Source organism: Nicotiana tabacum, chromosome 22 (genome assembly GCF_000715075.1).
Source record: "Nicotiana tabacum cultivar K326 chromosome 22, ASM71507v2, whole genome shotgun sequence".
Lineage (NCBI taxonomy): Eukaryota > Viridiplantae > Streptophyta > Magnoliopsida > Solanales > Solanaceae > Nicotiana > Nicotiana tabacum.
This window is the reverse complement of record NC_134101.1, coordinates 89,560,042-89,576,013: the sequence shown is the minus strand read 5'-3', so window position 1 is coordinate 89,576,013 and position 15,972 is coordinate 89,560,042. Positions and strand designations below refer to the sequence as shown.

Here is a 15,972-nt window from a genome sequence, read left to right as displayed (position 1 = left end):
ATTATAAGTAAATCTATATAACAAAATTATTTGATTATTAACGTGATAAAAATAGTAACTAATATTCTATTATTATAGGTTAAGATACATCGATAATATAAAAATATTTAGACTGAAAAACTAAACTGGGATTTGTCATATTTTAAAAGTGATAATATTTTCAATTCTCTGTGTACGTGCGTACGTACGACTCTTTTTACTGTTCAACGTTCAATATCAAAATCCCATTACAATCGGAATTTTCAAATAGTTACTTATTACTTAGTCTTTGCTAGATCCCAACTGATTCATGCGTCTTTCTTGTTTACTCTCCATATATAGCAATACCACTAGAAGAAACTCATTTACTATAGCAACTTAAGAAGTAGAAATCAAAATTATTTAGAATTAACAAATACTAGTACTATCATTTTTTGAGTATTAGTTATAAGTAACAATATATGACTTGGAAAAGTTGAAAAATGACAGTCAAAGGTGGGACAAGTCCTGCTTGTGCTGCATGCAAATACCAAAGAAGAAAGTGTTCTTCTGAGTGTGTGTTAGCTCCTTATTTCCCAGCAAATCAGCCTAAAATGTTCCAAAACGCGCATAGGCTCTTCGGTGTATGCAACATTATGAAAATCCTCAGGCAATTGGATGACGACGATCAGAAGGCGGACGCCATGAAATCCATCATCTTTGAGTCAGACATGTGGGAGAGATTCCCCGTCTATGGTTGCGTGGAATACATTTGTCACCTTCGTCAACAGTTACAACTCGCCCTCGAAGAACTTCATTATGTCTATGCTCAACTCGCCCTCTACAGAGAACAACAACAACAACAACTAGCCTTGCAGCGCGGCGTTACTTCTGAAATACCTTTTGTTAATGGTATATCAATGGGTCCATTTTTCACTAGTGAAGGAGAATGTAGTGAAGGTGGGCCAAAAACTAATTTGTTGGGTTCTGATTCTTTATTTGGCCATAATAGTTCAATAACATTTGCAGCTTCAGATCATGTAATATTTGGATTTGGAGTTCGAGATGATCATCAACGAGACATTTCACATGAATATGAGTGCCTAATTAACCCCTTCAACAATATTATGGCTGATGATAGGCAATCTTATGTTGAAACCAAGGAAGCATGTGACTCAAGGTATCTTTGTATTCCTTCATTGATCTATATGACTGTATTTGACTACACAATGAATAGTAAAAGAAAATATCGGACTAATAGTTTAGAAGTTACTAGTCTGAGAGAGAAAATATCTCAATAGTATGAGTTAAAAGTTTGAATTGTTCAGTGAATTTTTTGAATGTTGTTAAAGATGTATATAAAATATTAGTAATATTTTGAAATGTATCTCAATATATAAAGAGTGTCATATTAATTGGAAGGAGGGTACAAAGAATATTAAATATTTTGAGATGTCTCTCCAACAATTGCTTTTTTTCATCGCATTTGCAACTCGATATTACTAATTCTGCACTAAAGTATATATATATATATATTTAAAGTAACAACTTAAAAGTTAGTGGGCGTTTACATAAGAATTGTAAAATTTCAAAAATAAAAGTGAAAAAAAATTCAAGTTAAATGGGATTTGAAAATTAGAGTTGTGTTTCGACATGAATATAATTTTGGGTTGTTTTGAATTTTTGTGAGTGAGAGAAATTTTGAAAAAATAGCTTTTTAGAGTTTTTCAAATTTTCGAAAAATTTTAAAATTTATCTTCAAGTGGAAATTAAAATTTTTATAGCCAAACACTGATTTCGAAAAAAAGTGAACTTTTATCAAAAAAATAGATGAAAATTCTTATGTCCAAACGGGCTCTTAGTTTGATAGAGAGAATATCACATTTAATTCAAAGGATTTTGGTAGTTGTTAAACATATATTGAATAATAATAGTAAAATTTACTTTGATCATGTGCAGCTCCGAATCATCTTGGAAGGATACACAATCTCTCGAGAATTTGTCTCAGAATGAGCTGAGGAATGCAGCTGCTTGCCTCAGCCTAACCAGCAGAGTTACCTTGTGACAAGAATTGGCTATTATTGCAATTTTTTCTTCTTTGAACTTTGCTTTTATCATTTCCATTAATGTTCATATATGTGCGAGATTCCGTTTTACATGCATGAATAAACCGTCAAGGTATCTTCTAATTAATGACTCCGTTATTAATTCCTTAATATTCCAGTGGCACACATTGATCGTGGAAGCAATATGGCATGTTGATAGAAACTAAGGATCCACCAAACTATATAGAGAATCGGGTTTTCTATTAGTTTTCACAAAATACATGCACACAACAATAAGTAAATGACATAATGGAGTTTTTTGTGGAGAATTCCCAGCTCACGGGATTAAAAACTACGACCTACACTCTTAGGATTTCAACTTCACTACTGAGCAAATTTTGGATTACAAACTATTGTAATCTAGGAATTAAACTCTTAATCCCTTACTAACTTGTAATAATTCTATTACAAGCCTCTTTGTAATAACTCTATTACAAAGCTTACAGCTCGACTAACTCTAGCCAAGATAGACACAAGGTTTATGGTTTTACAAACGGTTTCTTACACAATGCTTCTTAACTAAGCTAAGTAGGAATTACAAGTAAATCACATTATCAAAGGTGCAACACAACTAAGGACATGTAATGACTCAATGCAGGAAACTGATCCTTTGTTATGTTGTTCTTTGTTCTTAAAGCCTTGAAAGTCACTTGCAAGATTGACACACCTGAGAAAAAGCTTTTTCAATTTTGGAGTGTGCAAGTGACTTGTTTTTGCTTTGTTTCATGTTAATATTACCCAAGTGATGTCACTTGGATGATGCAAACACATTTGGTACAAAGGCATTCCCATAAAGTGACTGCTGCACTGCTTGCCTTGTTGCGTGCGTGCAGAGAAACAATTGCAGTAGCTTTACAGCTTTGGGGAGGTGACTTAGTACGGTCAGCGAGAGAACTGATATCTATCTGTTCCCTTTATCGTTTCTTTGACTCTGAATTGTTGAGACATGTCCCCGACTTAACACTTGTTGTTCTTGAGCACCTGAGGATGTAGAGCAGGTTCCCCATCTGGTTCTTAAAGTTTGTTAGATCATAAAAACATAGCAGGTCACATAACCTATTAATTTCTCCCTTTTTGATGATGACAAACTTGTAATAGAAATTTCCCGTGAGAACCAGAGTGTCATGCATATTTTCTATATTTCCCTTGAACTTGTTCCCTCTCTTGTTCCCCCTCAATTCATTTCCCTCTTTTGGCATCATAAAATGATTAAGCACAAGCAATAAGCAAAAATAAGTGTAGCCTGGTTAACTCATGCCACATGTGTACACACAAACATGACTAAAAATTGAGCATAAGAGCAAAGTATGTACATCAAAAGGACGGGATATTCATTAATTTTGAAAATAAGCAGGGAGCAGTATCAGTTGTTACATAATCATCCACAAATTATAATAGCAAAAAAAGAGTATCAGTCACTAAACACATTCATTCAAGCATTTGCTGACACCTGCTTGTTGAGCAGCCTCTCCTTCATGTCCTCGACCTATTTCCTCAGATCAGCATTTTCCTTTATCAGTCGGGCATGTGAACTGCTGGAACCAGGTGCCTCCTGGGCCTGACTGAGCTAACCTTCAAGAATGGCATTCCTTTCCTTCAGTTTCCTTATCTCTTCAGTGGCAGTATTCTGAGCGTAAATTAGTTGAGAGATAGTGGAAGTGTTGCCAGCCCCTCCCCATTTATCGATGCACTCACACTCTTTTAAGCTGGTCTTGGAGATGGTTTGCTTGCGAGTACTTACTGTAGCCTTTCCTAAGGGGACCTTGAAGTAGTTAAATACTTTGGTGAGTAGGAACCCATACAGCAACCCATTATTACCATCCTTAAAATACGCCATTTTCTTCATGTGTTTTATTATTAAACTAGACAAGTTTATAGTGGAGTGGGCATCTAATGCTTCCATTAGAAATAGGTCTCCTCATGATGTAATGGAAGTCTTTTTGCACGTGGGAGTAGAACGTTGTTGACCATTTGAAACATCAGTTGGTACACAAGAAGGAGGACCTTCTTATGTACCCGTTCCCCGTGCTGTACTACATTATCCTTGAAAATGACATTTCTGAAGTTTGAAGAACAAGTCCCTTCAATGGAGGATATGCCGCCAGTAGGCACTCCAAAGATGGTTCCCAACACACTCTCATCCATCACAAAGTCAACCCCATTCACTTTCATGCATATGTTGTCATCCTCTATTGTGAAAAAGTCAGCATAGAAACTGCGCACTTCTGCCTCATACACTACCATGAAAAAATGTGTCTACTATTGAGATTCACAAATTTCTACTAGTTGGCGCATACCAGGCATGTATATAATATCAGGGTCAAATTTTTTGCCCCATAACACCTTTTGATTCTTAAGTTTTCTCTTCCTGCATCCTTGTCCACACACAGCTTGGCCCTCTTGGAGGAACCAGTTTCCTCACCGGCTTTTCTTTTCACTTATCTTTTCACACTTTTCCCTTTGTCTACAGATTTCTTAGACACCTTCTTAGACACATATTTCTCAATCACATTCTCAAGGACTCCTCAACCACTTTCTTACTAGACTCCTCAACTGCTTTCTCACCATACTTTTCAGCCTCAACATTGCTAAACTCTATCACACTCTCAGATGACTCCTTCCTGGATTTCAAAACTGAAGGTTTCTTGGAGGACTTACGATCTAAGGAACTAGGTTCCTCATTCACCTCATCATCAACATCCACAACAAGTGCTGGAGGCACTACCCTCTTATTCATAAACTTTCCATCCTTCACTAATCTCCTCTTCTTCTTTTCTTCTTTGTTTTGCCTTAGAACAGATTCAAGAGCTTCCTTCTTCTATAGCCTAGTAGTAGGCCTCTTAGGAGTGGACTCCTTTGGAGTTGCCTTTTTACTCCTAGCACTAATAAAGCTTGCAAGAGCCACATTATCATAGTCTTCTTCACTATCCTCATTCTCCTCCCCAGACAGAGATCTCATTTCAGGAACAACAATTATCAGTGTCTCAGCATGGAAATGAGGAGAGGGAGCGGAATCAATACTGACCTGGGGTTCTTATGGAGAACCAGAGGTTTCATCCCAAGTAGAAGAATAGAGCTCCTCTTGGGCATAGGGATCATGTCCCTCATGTGGTTCTCCAATAGTACTTTAAGGAGCCAAATTTTTTATAGGCACTAGTTCTCTACCCTCTACCTGTAGACTATCACCTTCCCCCTGAGGCCCATGGGTTTCAGAAACACCTTCACAACCACCCACCAAACTTCCCTCAGTAGCTATTGACAGCATATTTTCTATGGCTTCTTATTCTTGTAACTCCAAAGTAAACTCAGAAGGCACATGAAGAGTATTACTTGTAGAATTGACGACATTCAAATCGAGGTCTGATGTAGTCATTGCTGATTCATCACCATTGTGAACCATACCCTGTTGCGCTTCAGGATTCTCTTCTACTCGCAGACTGGAGACTTCTGGATTTTCTTCTCCTTCTACTATTTTTCCCTCAACCATTTTTTTCCGATGAGGCAGAAGGAGAGGTCATAGCTACAAACCTCTTGGGGTTCGAAGTCTTGTATGTCCGATGAGAACCAAAACTTGACTGGGTTGGAAAAGAGATAATGTGTGGTTGGGAATCTTGTTTAGTGTTTGTACTGGGTGGCATAGGATACTTCGACTCTGTCACTGGTGCTTCAATAGATGAAGCCATAGTGGGGACGAGACTTGGGACATTTGTGGCTTCGAGATTTTCAGACATGGTATAGTATAGTGAAGGTTTAAGGAGGAAGAGAGTCTTTGGTTGTTATGAGAGTGACATCGTTTGGATTAATTTAAGGGGGTGAGGGACCGGTTGGGAATGGGTATTGAGTTTTTGGGTAGGCGGATGGTTTCATAATTGTTGTACGCTTGGGTTTCAAAAAGAAAAATTGAAAAATGACATTTTATTGTTGTGTTTTATCCATTTAAAAAATTGTGCATGATAGTACAAAAGGGACTACTAACTTGTGTCAAGGGAACCAGGTTCCCTGACAGATTTTGTAGATGAGAGCCGCATCCTTTTACCAAAGTGTAATACTATTAGCTTCTTGTTTGCCCTGTAATCGCCATGCATGTCTACCTGTAACGGTATAGAAATGAGTTAGACCTCACCAGTAAACACTTTTAGCTATTTTACCTATTCATTTCTTTCATAGCCAATCATTGAGGGACCAGGTCCTCAACTTGATTTGATCAACCCCGGTGCCAAATGATTCTTTTCAAAATGCTCTCTACTTAGTGATTTGGTAAAGATATTTGCAATTTGATCTTCTGTACGGCAAAACTTCGTACAAATAAGCTTTTTTCAACATTAACTCTAAGGAAGTGGTGTCGCACATCAACATGCTTTGTTCTCTTATGATGAACGAGATTCTTGACCATGTTGAGAGTACTGGTGTTGACACATAGTAATGGCACAAAATTAGAAAAAATACCAAAATCTTCTAGCTGCTGCTTGATCCATAGCAGTTGAGCATAATAAGAGGTAGCTACCACATACTCAGATTTTGCAGTTAAAATAGCCACTGAGTTTTGTTTTCTTGTACCCCATGAGATTAGACACGATCCCAAAAAGTGTGCCATGCCGGAAGTGCTTTTCCTATCCACCAGATAACCAGCATAATCAGCATCAACATACCTGACCAAGTCAAAATTGTCTCCTAAGGGATAGTAGAGAACTAAGTCCTGCTTCCCTTTGAGATACCTCAAGATTCTCTTGGCCGCCTTCAGATGAGACTCCTTTGGATTAGATTGAAACCTGGCACACAGTCTCACACTAAAAATGATATATGGTCTGCTTGCTGTGAGATATAAGAGTGACACAATGATACCTCTGTACATGGTCTCATTCACAGGAGAACCAGGTTCATCCATGTCCAAATGAGTTTTAGTGGTAATAGGGGTATTAGTGACCTTTGAACTTTCCATCTTAATTCACTTTAAAAGCTCTTTGATGTACTTCTACTAACTTATCATTGTGCCCTTCTGAGTTTTCTTAACTTGCAGACCTAAGAAAAAATTTAATCCCCCCATCATGCTCATCTCAAACTCGCTTCCCATGAGCTTTGCAAATTCTTCACACAGAGAGTCATTTGTTGCACCAAAGATGATATCGTCAATATAGACTTGCACAATAAGCAGGTTCCTCCCTCGTTTCTTAAAAAATAAGGTGTCATCAATTTTTCCTCTTATAAAGCCATTTTCTAGGAGAAATCTGGACAAACTTTTATACCATGTGCGACGAGCCTGCTTCAGCCCATACAAAGCCTTGTCAAGTTTTAAAACATGATCAGGATGCTCATGACATTTGAAGCCAGGAGGTTGTTTGACGAAAATGTTTTCTTTTAGAAAACTATTCAGAAATGCACTTTTGACATCCATTTGGAATAGTTTGAATTCCATATGGGATTCAAAGAAATAAGGATTCTGATGGCCTCCATTCGGACAATTGGAGCAAAGGTTTCTTCATAGTCAACCCCTTCTTCTTGATTATATCCTTGAACTAGTAGTGTTTCCTTATTCCTTGTCGTGTTTCCAAACTAATCCAATTTGTTTCTAAATAACTACCTGGTTCCTATACAATTCTATCAGCTGGTCGAGGAACCAGGTTTCATACGTTGTTCCTCTAGAATTGATGGAGTTCATCTTGCATGGCAGTGATCTAGTCAGCATCTTTCAATGCTTCCTTGAAATATTTTGGCTCAATTTGAGAGAGAAAGGTTGAGCAGGCAAGTGAGTTTCTTGACTTTGATATAGTTTGAATCCCTAAGTCAAGAGGAGTGGTCATATTCTAAAGAGGATGTGAACTCTTATGCTTCCAGTTGGACACCTGAATCTCATTATGAGAGGATCTAGGTTCTTCTGGATGTGATTCATGAGTCCTGCTTCTCAGCTTAGCATCTGGGGTTCCTTGCACAACATCCACAACTTTGTTCTCTACTTCAGTTATCATGATTGAGGACCAGAATCCTCTACATCAGCTGGAGATTCAGCTATGCCATTGTCAATTCCTTGACCTGACTCATCATGCCGGCCTTTCCATTTTCCATATCATTGACTTCGCCAGGGACATTTGATAGCTCTCCATCTTGATCATCCTTATTGTTTGTAGCTCTTCCAAAAAAGGTGGTGTGATTCGTCAAAGATCATTGTATGCTTTCCTCAACACACTGAGCTTTTGTAATACACCTTGTAAGCTTTGCTTTGTGATGAATATCCAAGAAATATTCCTTCATCACTTTTGGCATCAAATTTTCCCAGAGTTTTCTTACCATTGTTAAGGACAAAACATTTGCAACCAAATGTCCTTAAGTGTGTTAGCTTAGGTTTTTTCCCATTCAGCAATTCATACAGGATTTTGTTCATGAGGGAGCTGATCATGCACCACTTCACCACTGTCAGTCAGCATTTTCCTAGTCATGTCTTCAAGAGTCCTATTTTTCCTCTCTGTAACGCCGCTTTGTTGAGGTGTTCTTTGAGCTGAAAAATTATGATTTATACCATTTTCAGCATAGAACTCATCAAACTTTGTATTGTCGAATTCTGTTCCATGATCAGATCTTATACTCACAACATTATGGCTCATCTTTACTTGTATCTTCTTCATAAAAGCATCAAATACGGGAAAAGTCTCATCTTTGGTTTTGAGGAACAAGGTCCATGTGCCTGGAGTAGTCATCTACTATGACTAAAATGTACTTCTTTCCTCCTCTTCTTGGCACTCTCATAGGTCCACATAGATCCATATGAAGGAGATCAAGTGGCCTTGAGGTGCTTACTTCCTTTTTGGGTTTGAGTGAGTGAGAGATTTCACAATTCTTCCTACTCCTAGAATGTATCCCTTTTTGCCATTGCCAAAGGACACACTCCCTTCTTGCAGGGCTTTGAGTGAAAGGAAATTATCAGTGCTTCCAGTCATATGCTTCGAGCAGCCACTATCCATATACCATCTTTGGCTGCTTCCTTTCACTGTTCCTACATAAGATAATCAAGGATTAGACTTAGGAACCCAAAAAAATTTGAGTCCCTTATAATGAGGAAAAGGTTGAATCAAAGTTCTTTTTGTCTAAGAAGGCATCACACGTTTTTTAGATGAGGGGCCGGGTTCTTTAGCAGCAGTTACCTTTTCAGCAAAAACTTTTTTTTTTGGTAGGATTGAAATCTGGCTTTACATGTTTCCTTGAAATGGCTGGTGTTGCCATAGTGAGTGCAGAGCCGGTTATCAGGGACATTCACATACTTGCTATGAAGGTTGTAAGGAGTTTTTTCCCTTTGGAATCCGATTCCCTACCTATTCCCCCGATTTTTCTTAAACATAATAGTGATTGCATCAAAGGACCAAGTCCACTTAAGAGATTTTTCTAGGTCATTCTTCACTCTGCCTAGATCTTCCTGAAGTTGTCTGTTTTTCTCAAGTTCAGCACACACACTAGATTTCAATGATTTTAGCTCATTTTCAAGCCTATGGTGTGTCTCACTTGCAACTTCCTTTCCTTTTTGAGTGTTCTCATGCATACTTTCCCTTCTTAGTTCCTCAATTATTTCCTTTAGGTCTACAACTACTACTAATAAGTCATCTCTCTGATGCTCTATGTTTGCAATCCTCTCATTTAAGGTATCTTTTCCCTTTTTAAACGCTCAATGGTCTCTTTTAAATCAACCACAACAACCACTAGATCATCTCTCTCATGTTCTATTTCTCATAGTTCCACAGTTAACAAATTCTTATCGTTAATAAGATTGTGATATGCATCAATTAGAAAATTATCAAAGGATATAAGCTTCTTTTGAGAATAGGACTCCAAATTTCTTTGAACATCCAAAAAGTTTATCTCATCATCATTGTCATCTTCCTCATCCTCATCTGATTTTGCCATAAGGGCAAAAATGGAGTCATACTCAGCTGCTTCACTTTCTACTACCATCGTAGAACTATCACCTTGCTCATCATCTTTTCCAAATTCGTTGGAAGAGTCTCCCCATGCAGCAAGACCCTATTTCACAACATTATCAACGACATCTTTTCTCTTGAATCTTTGTCAGGAACCGGGTTCCTCTTGGTTGCTTTTATATATGTTGTATTTGTACTGTTCTTGCTTGTGGAGAGGGCAGTCCTTAATGAGATATCCTGGCTTCCCGCACTTATGACATAAGTCATATCCTCTTGGCTTGTTGCAGCTGCCCTTCTTTGGAATACCTCCATTTTTGCGAACCATCTTCTGAAATCTTTTTGTTAGATATGCCATATCAGCATCCTCACCACATGAGTCATCGTTGTCTGTCTTGAGGACCAGGTTCTTCTTCCTTTTGGGCTCTATTCTCTCATGATCCTTCTTCTTCTTTATCTCATAAGTCTTCAGATTGCCAATGAGTTCATCAATGGTCAGCTTTTGCAGATCCTTTGCCTCCGTGATAGCGTTAATTTTGCTTTCCTAGGAACCAGGTAATACACTAAGTATTTTCCTGACAAGTTTGTTCCTTGGAATAGTCTCTCCTAGAGAATGAAGCTCATTGATGATAGAGGTGAAGCCAGTGTGCATGACCTGAATGGACTCATCATCCTTCATTCTGAAGAGTTCATACTCAGTGGTTATCATATCAAACTTCGACTGCTTGACTTAAGTTCTCCCTTAACGTGCTGTTTGGAGAGCTTCCCAGATTTCTTTGGCAGATTGACATGTATAAATCCTATTGTATTCGTCTGGTCCAATGCCACAGACGAGGATCTTTTTTTCTTGAAATTCTTATCTATAGACTTGCGATTAGTATGGTTGAATTCCTTTCTTGTTTTTCAAATTGTCACTGTTAGTTCACCAATGGTCTTCATGGGAATGAAAGGACCATCACAGATAGAATCCCAGAGCTCTGAATCTTTAGCTACGACGAAGTCGTGCATCATTGTTTTCCACCATTTGTAGTATTGTCCATTGAACCTTGGTGGTTTGTAGGTAGACTAATCTTCTTCAAAGTTTGGTGAAACAGCCGTGAGGATCCTTTCTAGGTGATAGCCTAATAGAAAGAACCTGCTCAGATACCAATTGATAGAAACTAAGGGTCCGCCAAACTATACTGTCACGACCCAAAATCCATTAAAGGTCGTGATGGCACCGGACACCGCTGTTAGGTAAGCCAATAATAAATAATCAACTTGGTTCTCATTTTAGCATTTTTGAAATCATAATTTCCTTCAATTAAATGGTAAAAGATGAAATTTACAGAATGAATACAAATATTTCACAATTTCAATATTGAACAACCCACAGTTACCCTAAAACCTAGTGTCACAAGTGCATGAGAATAAACTAGGAAGGTAAAATAAAATACAACATATGTCCGGAATACAAATTAGAAAGGAAAATACATAAGTAACTCTGAAGGAGATTCTGCTGGCTGCGGATCATAATATGGAAGTGCAGCTCACCTATGTCACAACAAATAACCACACCTTTGCTCTCACAGGGCCACTAAACACATATGCACTTGCAAAACAAATGTATAACAAGTGTAGTATAAGTACGTAAATCAACGCATACCCAATAAGTATCCAATCTAACCTCGAAGAAGTAGTGACGAGGGTCGACTCCAACACTTACTATAGGCTAATAATAACATGCCGATATTATATTTAAGCATGGAATATATAACATAGCTGGAAATTCAATAACTGAAAATAATCAATAATTCCTTTTGATAGATCTTAAATACTCTTGCCTTATGTTTTGATGAGCTAACAAACTTACTGTTAAGAACCAGATGGGGAACCTGACCTACTTGGATTGCTGCAAGCTTTAACGGATTCCAGCTAAAGGTGAACTGCTGCAGCTTCAGGAGCTAGGAATCAACACAAGGACCTGATGCTCTTGTGGTTTCCTCATAGAAGTACAAAGTCAATTGGACACTGCTGGAAATGAAGTGATTGACGGAACTATTTCTGCCGCACTGCACTACATTGTCAGCCCACTCATTCTCTAACCAAACAAAGTACTCACATCATTTCAAGTGATGTGATGAAGATGTACCCAATGAGCTTTATTCAAAAGCATCACTAGAAGGGTTATGTTTCTCATTCGAGCCTCTTACAAAAATAGAGAAATCAATCCTCACAGCTTGAAAAACAAGGTTGAACGGTACTACGGACCAGTTCCTAAAAGATAGATTGTTGTTGTCCTAGTTGAGTTGTAACCTTGTTATTGTACTTACTGTATCTCCTAAACCGCTTATCTAGAAGTATTCTGATTAGGAATCCTCTTGTAAATCCATAAACCCGTTGAGTTTATGTGGTGACTAGATTTAGTCATAAGGAAAAGTCTTTATAATCGTAGAATTACAAAGTGGCTTGTGGTGATAGCATCACAAGTTAGAAAAAGCCTTTGTAACTAGGATAGTCACAAATTGGCTTATGGTAAAGGTACCACAAGTTAGTTGAGTAAATCCTTTGCAATAGGAATTATTGTAAAGTGGCTTGTAATAGGTAGATTACAAGTTAGTGAAGTTAAAATCCTACAGGTGTAGGTCATGATTTTTTTGATCCCCTTGTGTGGTATTTTTCCACGTAAAAATCCTCTGCCTCATTTACTTACTGTTTTATTATGTGCTTTCAGTAGAACCTCGTAGAGGACCATGTACTCTATAGTTTGGTAGACTCATATAAACTAACATGTGGTATTAGAGCAGGTTCCTCCTATCAGGATAACACCTAGGAAGGATACTCATGGCGGCTCCACCAAATTTGAAGAAGGTCAATCCATATACCGACCTCGCAAGTTTGATGGATAATGTTATTGGTGGTGGAAAGCTAGAATGCATGATTTCATTATGGCTGAGGATTATGAGCAATATGATATCATTTGAGATGGTCTTTATGTTCCAATCAAGGTACTAGATGAATTTCCATATTCAATGGCAAAAACCAACAAAGAATTCACTGACGCAGACAAGAAAGCTGTGGAGAAGAATTTTTGTGCCAAGAAAATTCTGGTATGTGGAATGGGACCTGAAGAGTATGATAGAATATCTACCTATGACACTACAAAGGAAATATGGGAAGCTTTGCAAACGGATTATGAAGGAACTACACAAGTAAAATAGTCTGAAGATAAATCTAATACTGGTGAAAGTTCCTTGATGGAAGTTGAAGGCGAGGAGATTGGATATGACTCACTTTTGCTTTGATGGCTCAATCAGATGATGATGAAGACAATGACAACAAATAGGTAAACTTCAGAGACGTTCAGAGAAATTTGAAATCCTATTCTCCAAAAAAACTCATGTGTTTAGTTGATGATTTAATCACTGTATTTTGTAATCTTGCGGGGGATAGGGATTCCTTGATCTTAGAACTAGAAGAATCTGAACATACTAGAGAAGACTTAGTGGCTGCAGTTATTGACCACAAAAAAAACCATTGAAATCCTTAGAAAAGAAAAGAGTGATCTGTTGGTAGAAATTGTAGACCAAAGGGAAAGAATAGTAAAACCTTGGACTAAGTCAAAACCTAAAAGTTCTGAAAGAGGAAAGGAGATAGCAAGTGAGGAATAACTTAGCTTGAAGATGAGGTGAAAGCTATGAGATGTAGGATGTGTGCTGAAACTGAGAAAAATGAGCTCCTCCAAACCAATCTAGAAAAAGTAATGAATGATCTTGAAAGGTCTCTAAAGTGGACCTGGTCCTCAGAATCTACCACTGTCTTGCTTCCTAATGATAGTGAAAAGGCAGGGAGCAGGGTTCCAAAGGGAGAAAACTCCTCACAACCCTCACAGTGAGAGCATCATTGTCTCTGATAACTGGACTCGTATCTAATGTGGGAACACTGGGCGCTTCAAGGAAAGTGTCTAGGTCAAGAATCAATCAGTTCAGAAAGACAAAGTGTCTGCCGAAACCGTGACCACAAAAGAGGGACCAGGTTCCACTCACAAAAAACGCACATTACCTGCATGGATTAAGAGAGCTCTTATTCATCCTCTTGCTTACTACAAGGGACCCGAACTTGTTTGGGTTCCTAAAACTAACTTCTAATCTCTTGTGCAGGGAACAACGAAAGGAAGTGTTTAACAATGGTTCATGGATAGTTGATGTTCGAAACACATGACTTGGAACACCACAGACTTTCTTTCACTAAAAGCCCTGCAAGAAGGGAGTGTATTCTTTGGCAATGGCAAAAGGGATATATTCTTGGAGTTGGAAAAGTTGGGAAGTCGGTCGCTCATTCTATTGAAAATATGTACTATGTCAATGGGCTTAAATACAGTCTCCTGAGTGTTTCTCAAATCTATGATAAAGTAAACAAGGTGGAATTCTTGTCCAAAATATGTACAGTCACTGACCTTGTGACTGATGAAATATTACTAGTGGCCAAGAGATACAAGAACATCTATGTTGCTGATTTCGAGTCCTTACAGAGCAGTAATCTGAGTTGTCTGAAAGCTGTTGACGATGATGCTGAACTATGGCACAGAAGACTGGGGCATGCAAGCTTTTCCCTTCTAAATAAACTAATTCAGAAGGACCTGGTCCATGGTCTGCCTATGTCACAATTCAAGATGTAAAAAGTCTGTGATGCCTGTGGTAGAGGAAAACATGTGAAGTCCTCCTTTAAGTCTAAAAGAGATGTGAGCACCTCAAAGCTGCTTGAGCTTTTGCATATGGATCTGTGTAGCACCTGGTACCCAGACCCCTAGATAAAACCATTATAGGAACCAGGTGGGTATTCACAAACAAGCTCGATGAACATGGAATTACCACAAGGAACAAGGCCAGGCTAGTGGTTCAAGGCTACAATTAGGAGGAAGGGATTGACTATGATGAAACGTTTGCTCCAGTTGCTCGCATGGAAGCTATCAGAATTCTAATCGCTTTTGCATCTCATATGGAATTCACCTTGTTCCAAATAGATGTCAAAAGTGCATTTTTGAATGGACTCCATAAGGAAGAAGTCTATGTGAAGCAACCCCCAGGGTTTGAATGTCATGAGCACCCTGAATATGTGTTCAAACTGGACAAATCTTTGTACGGACTAAAGCAGGCTCCTCGATCTTGGTATGAAAGATTGTCAAAATTTCTCTTAGAAAATGGTTTTAAAGAGGGAAAATTGACAATACTCTTTTCTTAAAGAAACGAGGAAGGAACCTGCTCATTGTTCAGGTTTATGTTGATGATATCACTTTTGGAGGAACAACTGACTCTCTGTGTGAAGAATTTGCAAAACTTATGGGAAGCGAATTTGAAATGAGCATGATGGGGAATTAAACTTCTTCCTGGGTCTTCATGTAAAACATTCCCCAAAGGGTACTTCCATCTGTCAGCAAAAATACATTAGGGAACTCTTGAAGAGGTTTGACATGGGAGCAACAAAGGTGATAGACACTCCCATTACAACTACTACTCGATTGGACATGGATGAAACCAGATCTCCTGTGAATCAAACAATGTATAGAGGCATTATTGAGTCTCTCCTCTATCTCACTACCAGTCAACCTGATATTGTTTTCACCGTGGGGTTATGTGCAAGGTTTCAATTGAATCCTAAGGAATCTCACTTGAAGGCTGCCAAAAGGATACTAAGATTTCTCAAGGGGACATAGGACCTGGTGTTGTATTATCCATCAGGTGACAATTTTAATCTAATTGGGCATGCTGATGCAGACTATGCAGGGTATCTTGTGGACAGAAAAAGCACTTCTGGAATGGCTCACTTCCTAGGTTCATGTCTTATCTCTTAGGGAACAAGGAAGCAGAATTCAGTGGCTTTGTCAACAGCTGAAGCTGAATATGTAGCTGCAGCATCCTGCTGTGCTCAGCTTCTATGGATCAAGCAGCAACTGGAGGATTTGGGGGTACCCATTGAGAGTGTGCCCCTTCTATATGACAACACTAGTGCACTCAATATGGCCAAGAATCCAG

General features: G+C 38.4%; 1 protein-coding gene across 1 annotated transcript; it reads left to right on the top strand.

The window, feature by feature from the left end:
- Nucleotides 1-461: 461 nt before the first annotated feature.
- Nucleotides 462-1,259, top strand: LOC107829797 (LOB domain-containing protein 11-like). The gene has a single exon (XM_016657263.2). The coding sequence runs from the start codon at nt 462-464 to the stop codon at nt 1,257-1,259; it is 798 nt and encodes a 265-aa protein (XP_016512749.2).
- Nucleotides 1,260-15,972: the final 14,713 nt, after the last annotated feature.

What these genes read in the sequence shown, in the direction of transcription:
- LOC107829797 (XM_016657263.2), top strand. Translation starts at nt 462, where the DNA reads ATGACAGTCAAAGGTGGGACAAGTCCTGCTTGTGCTGCATGCAAATAC.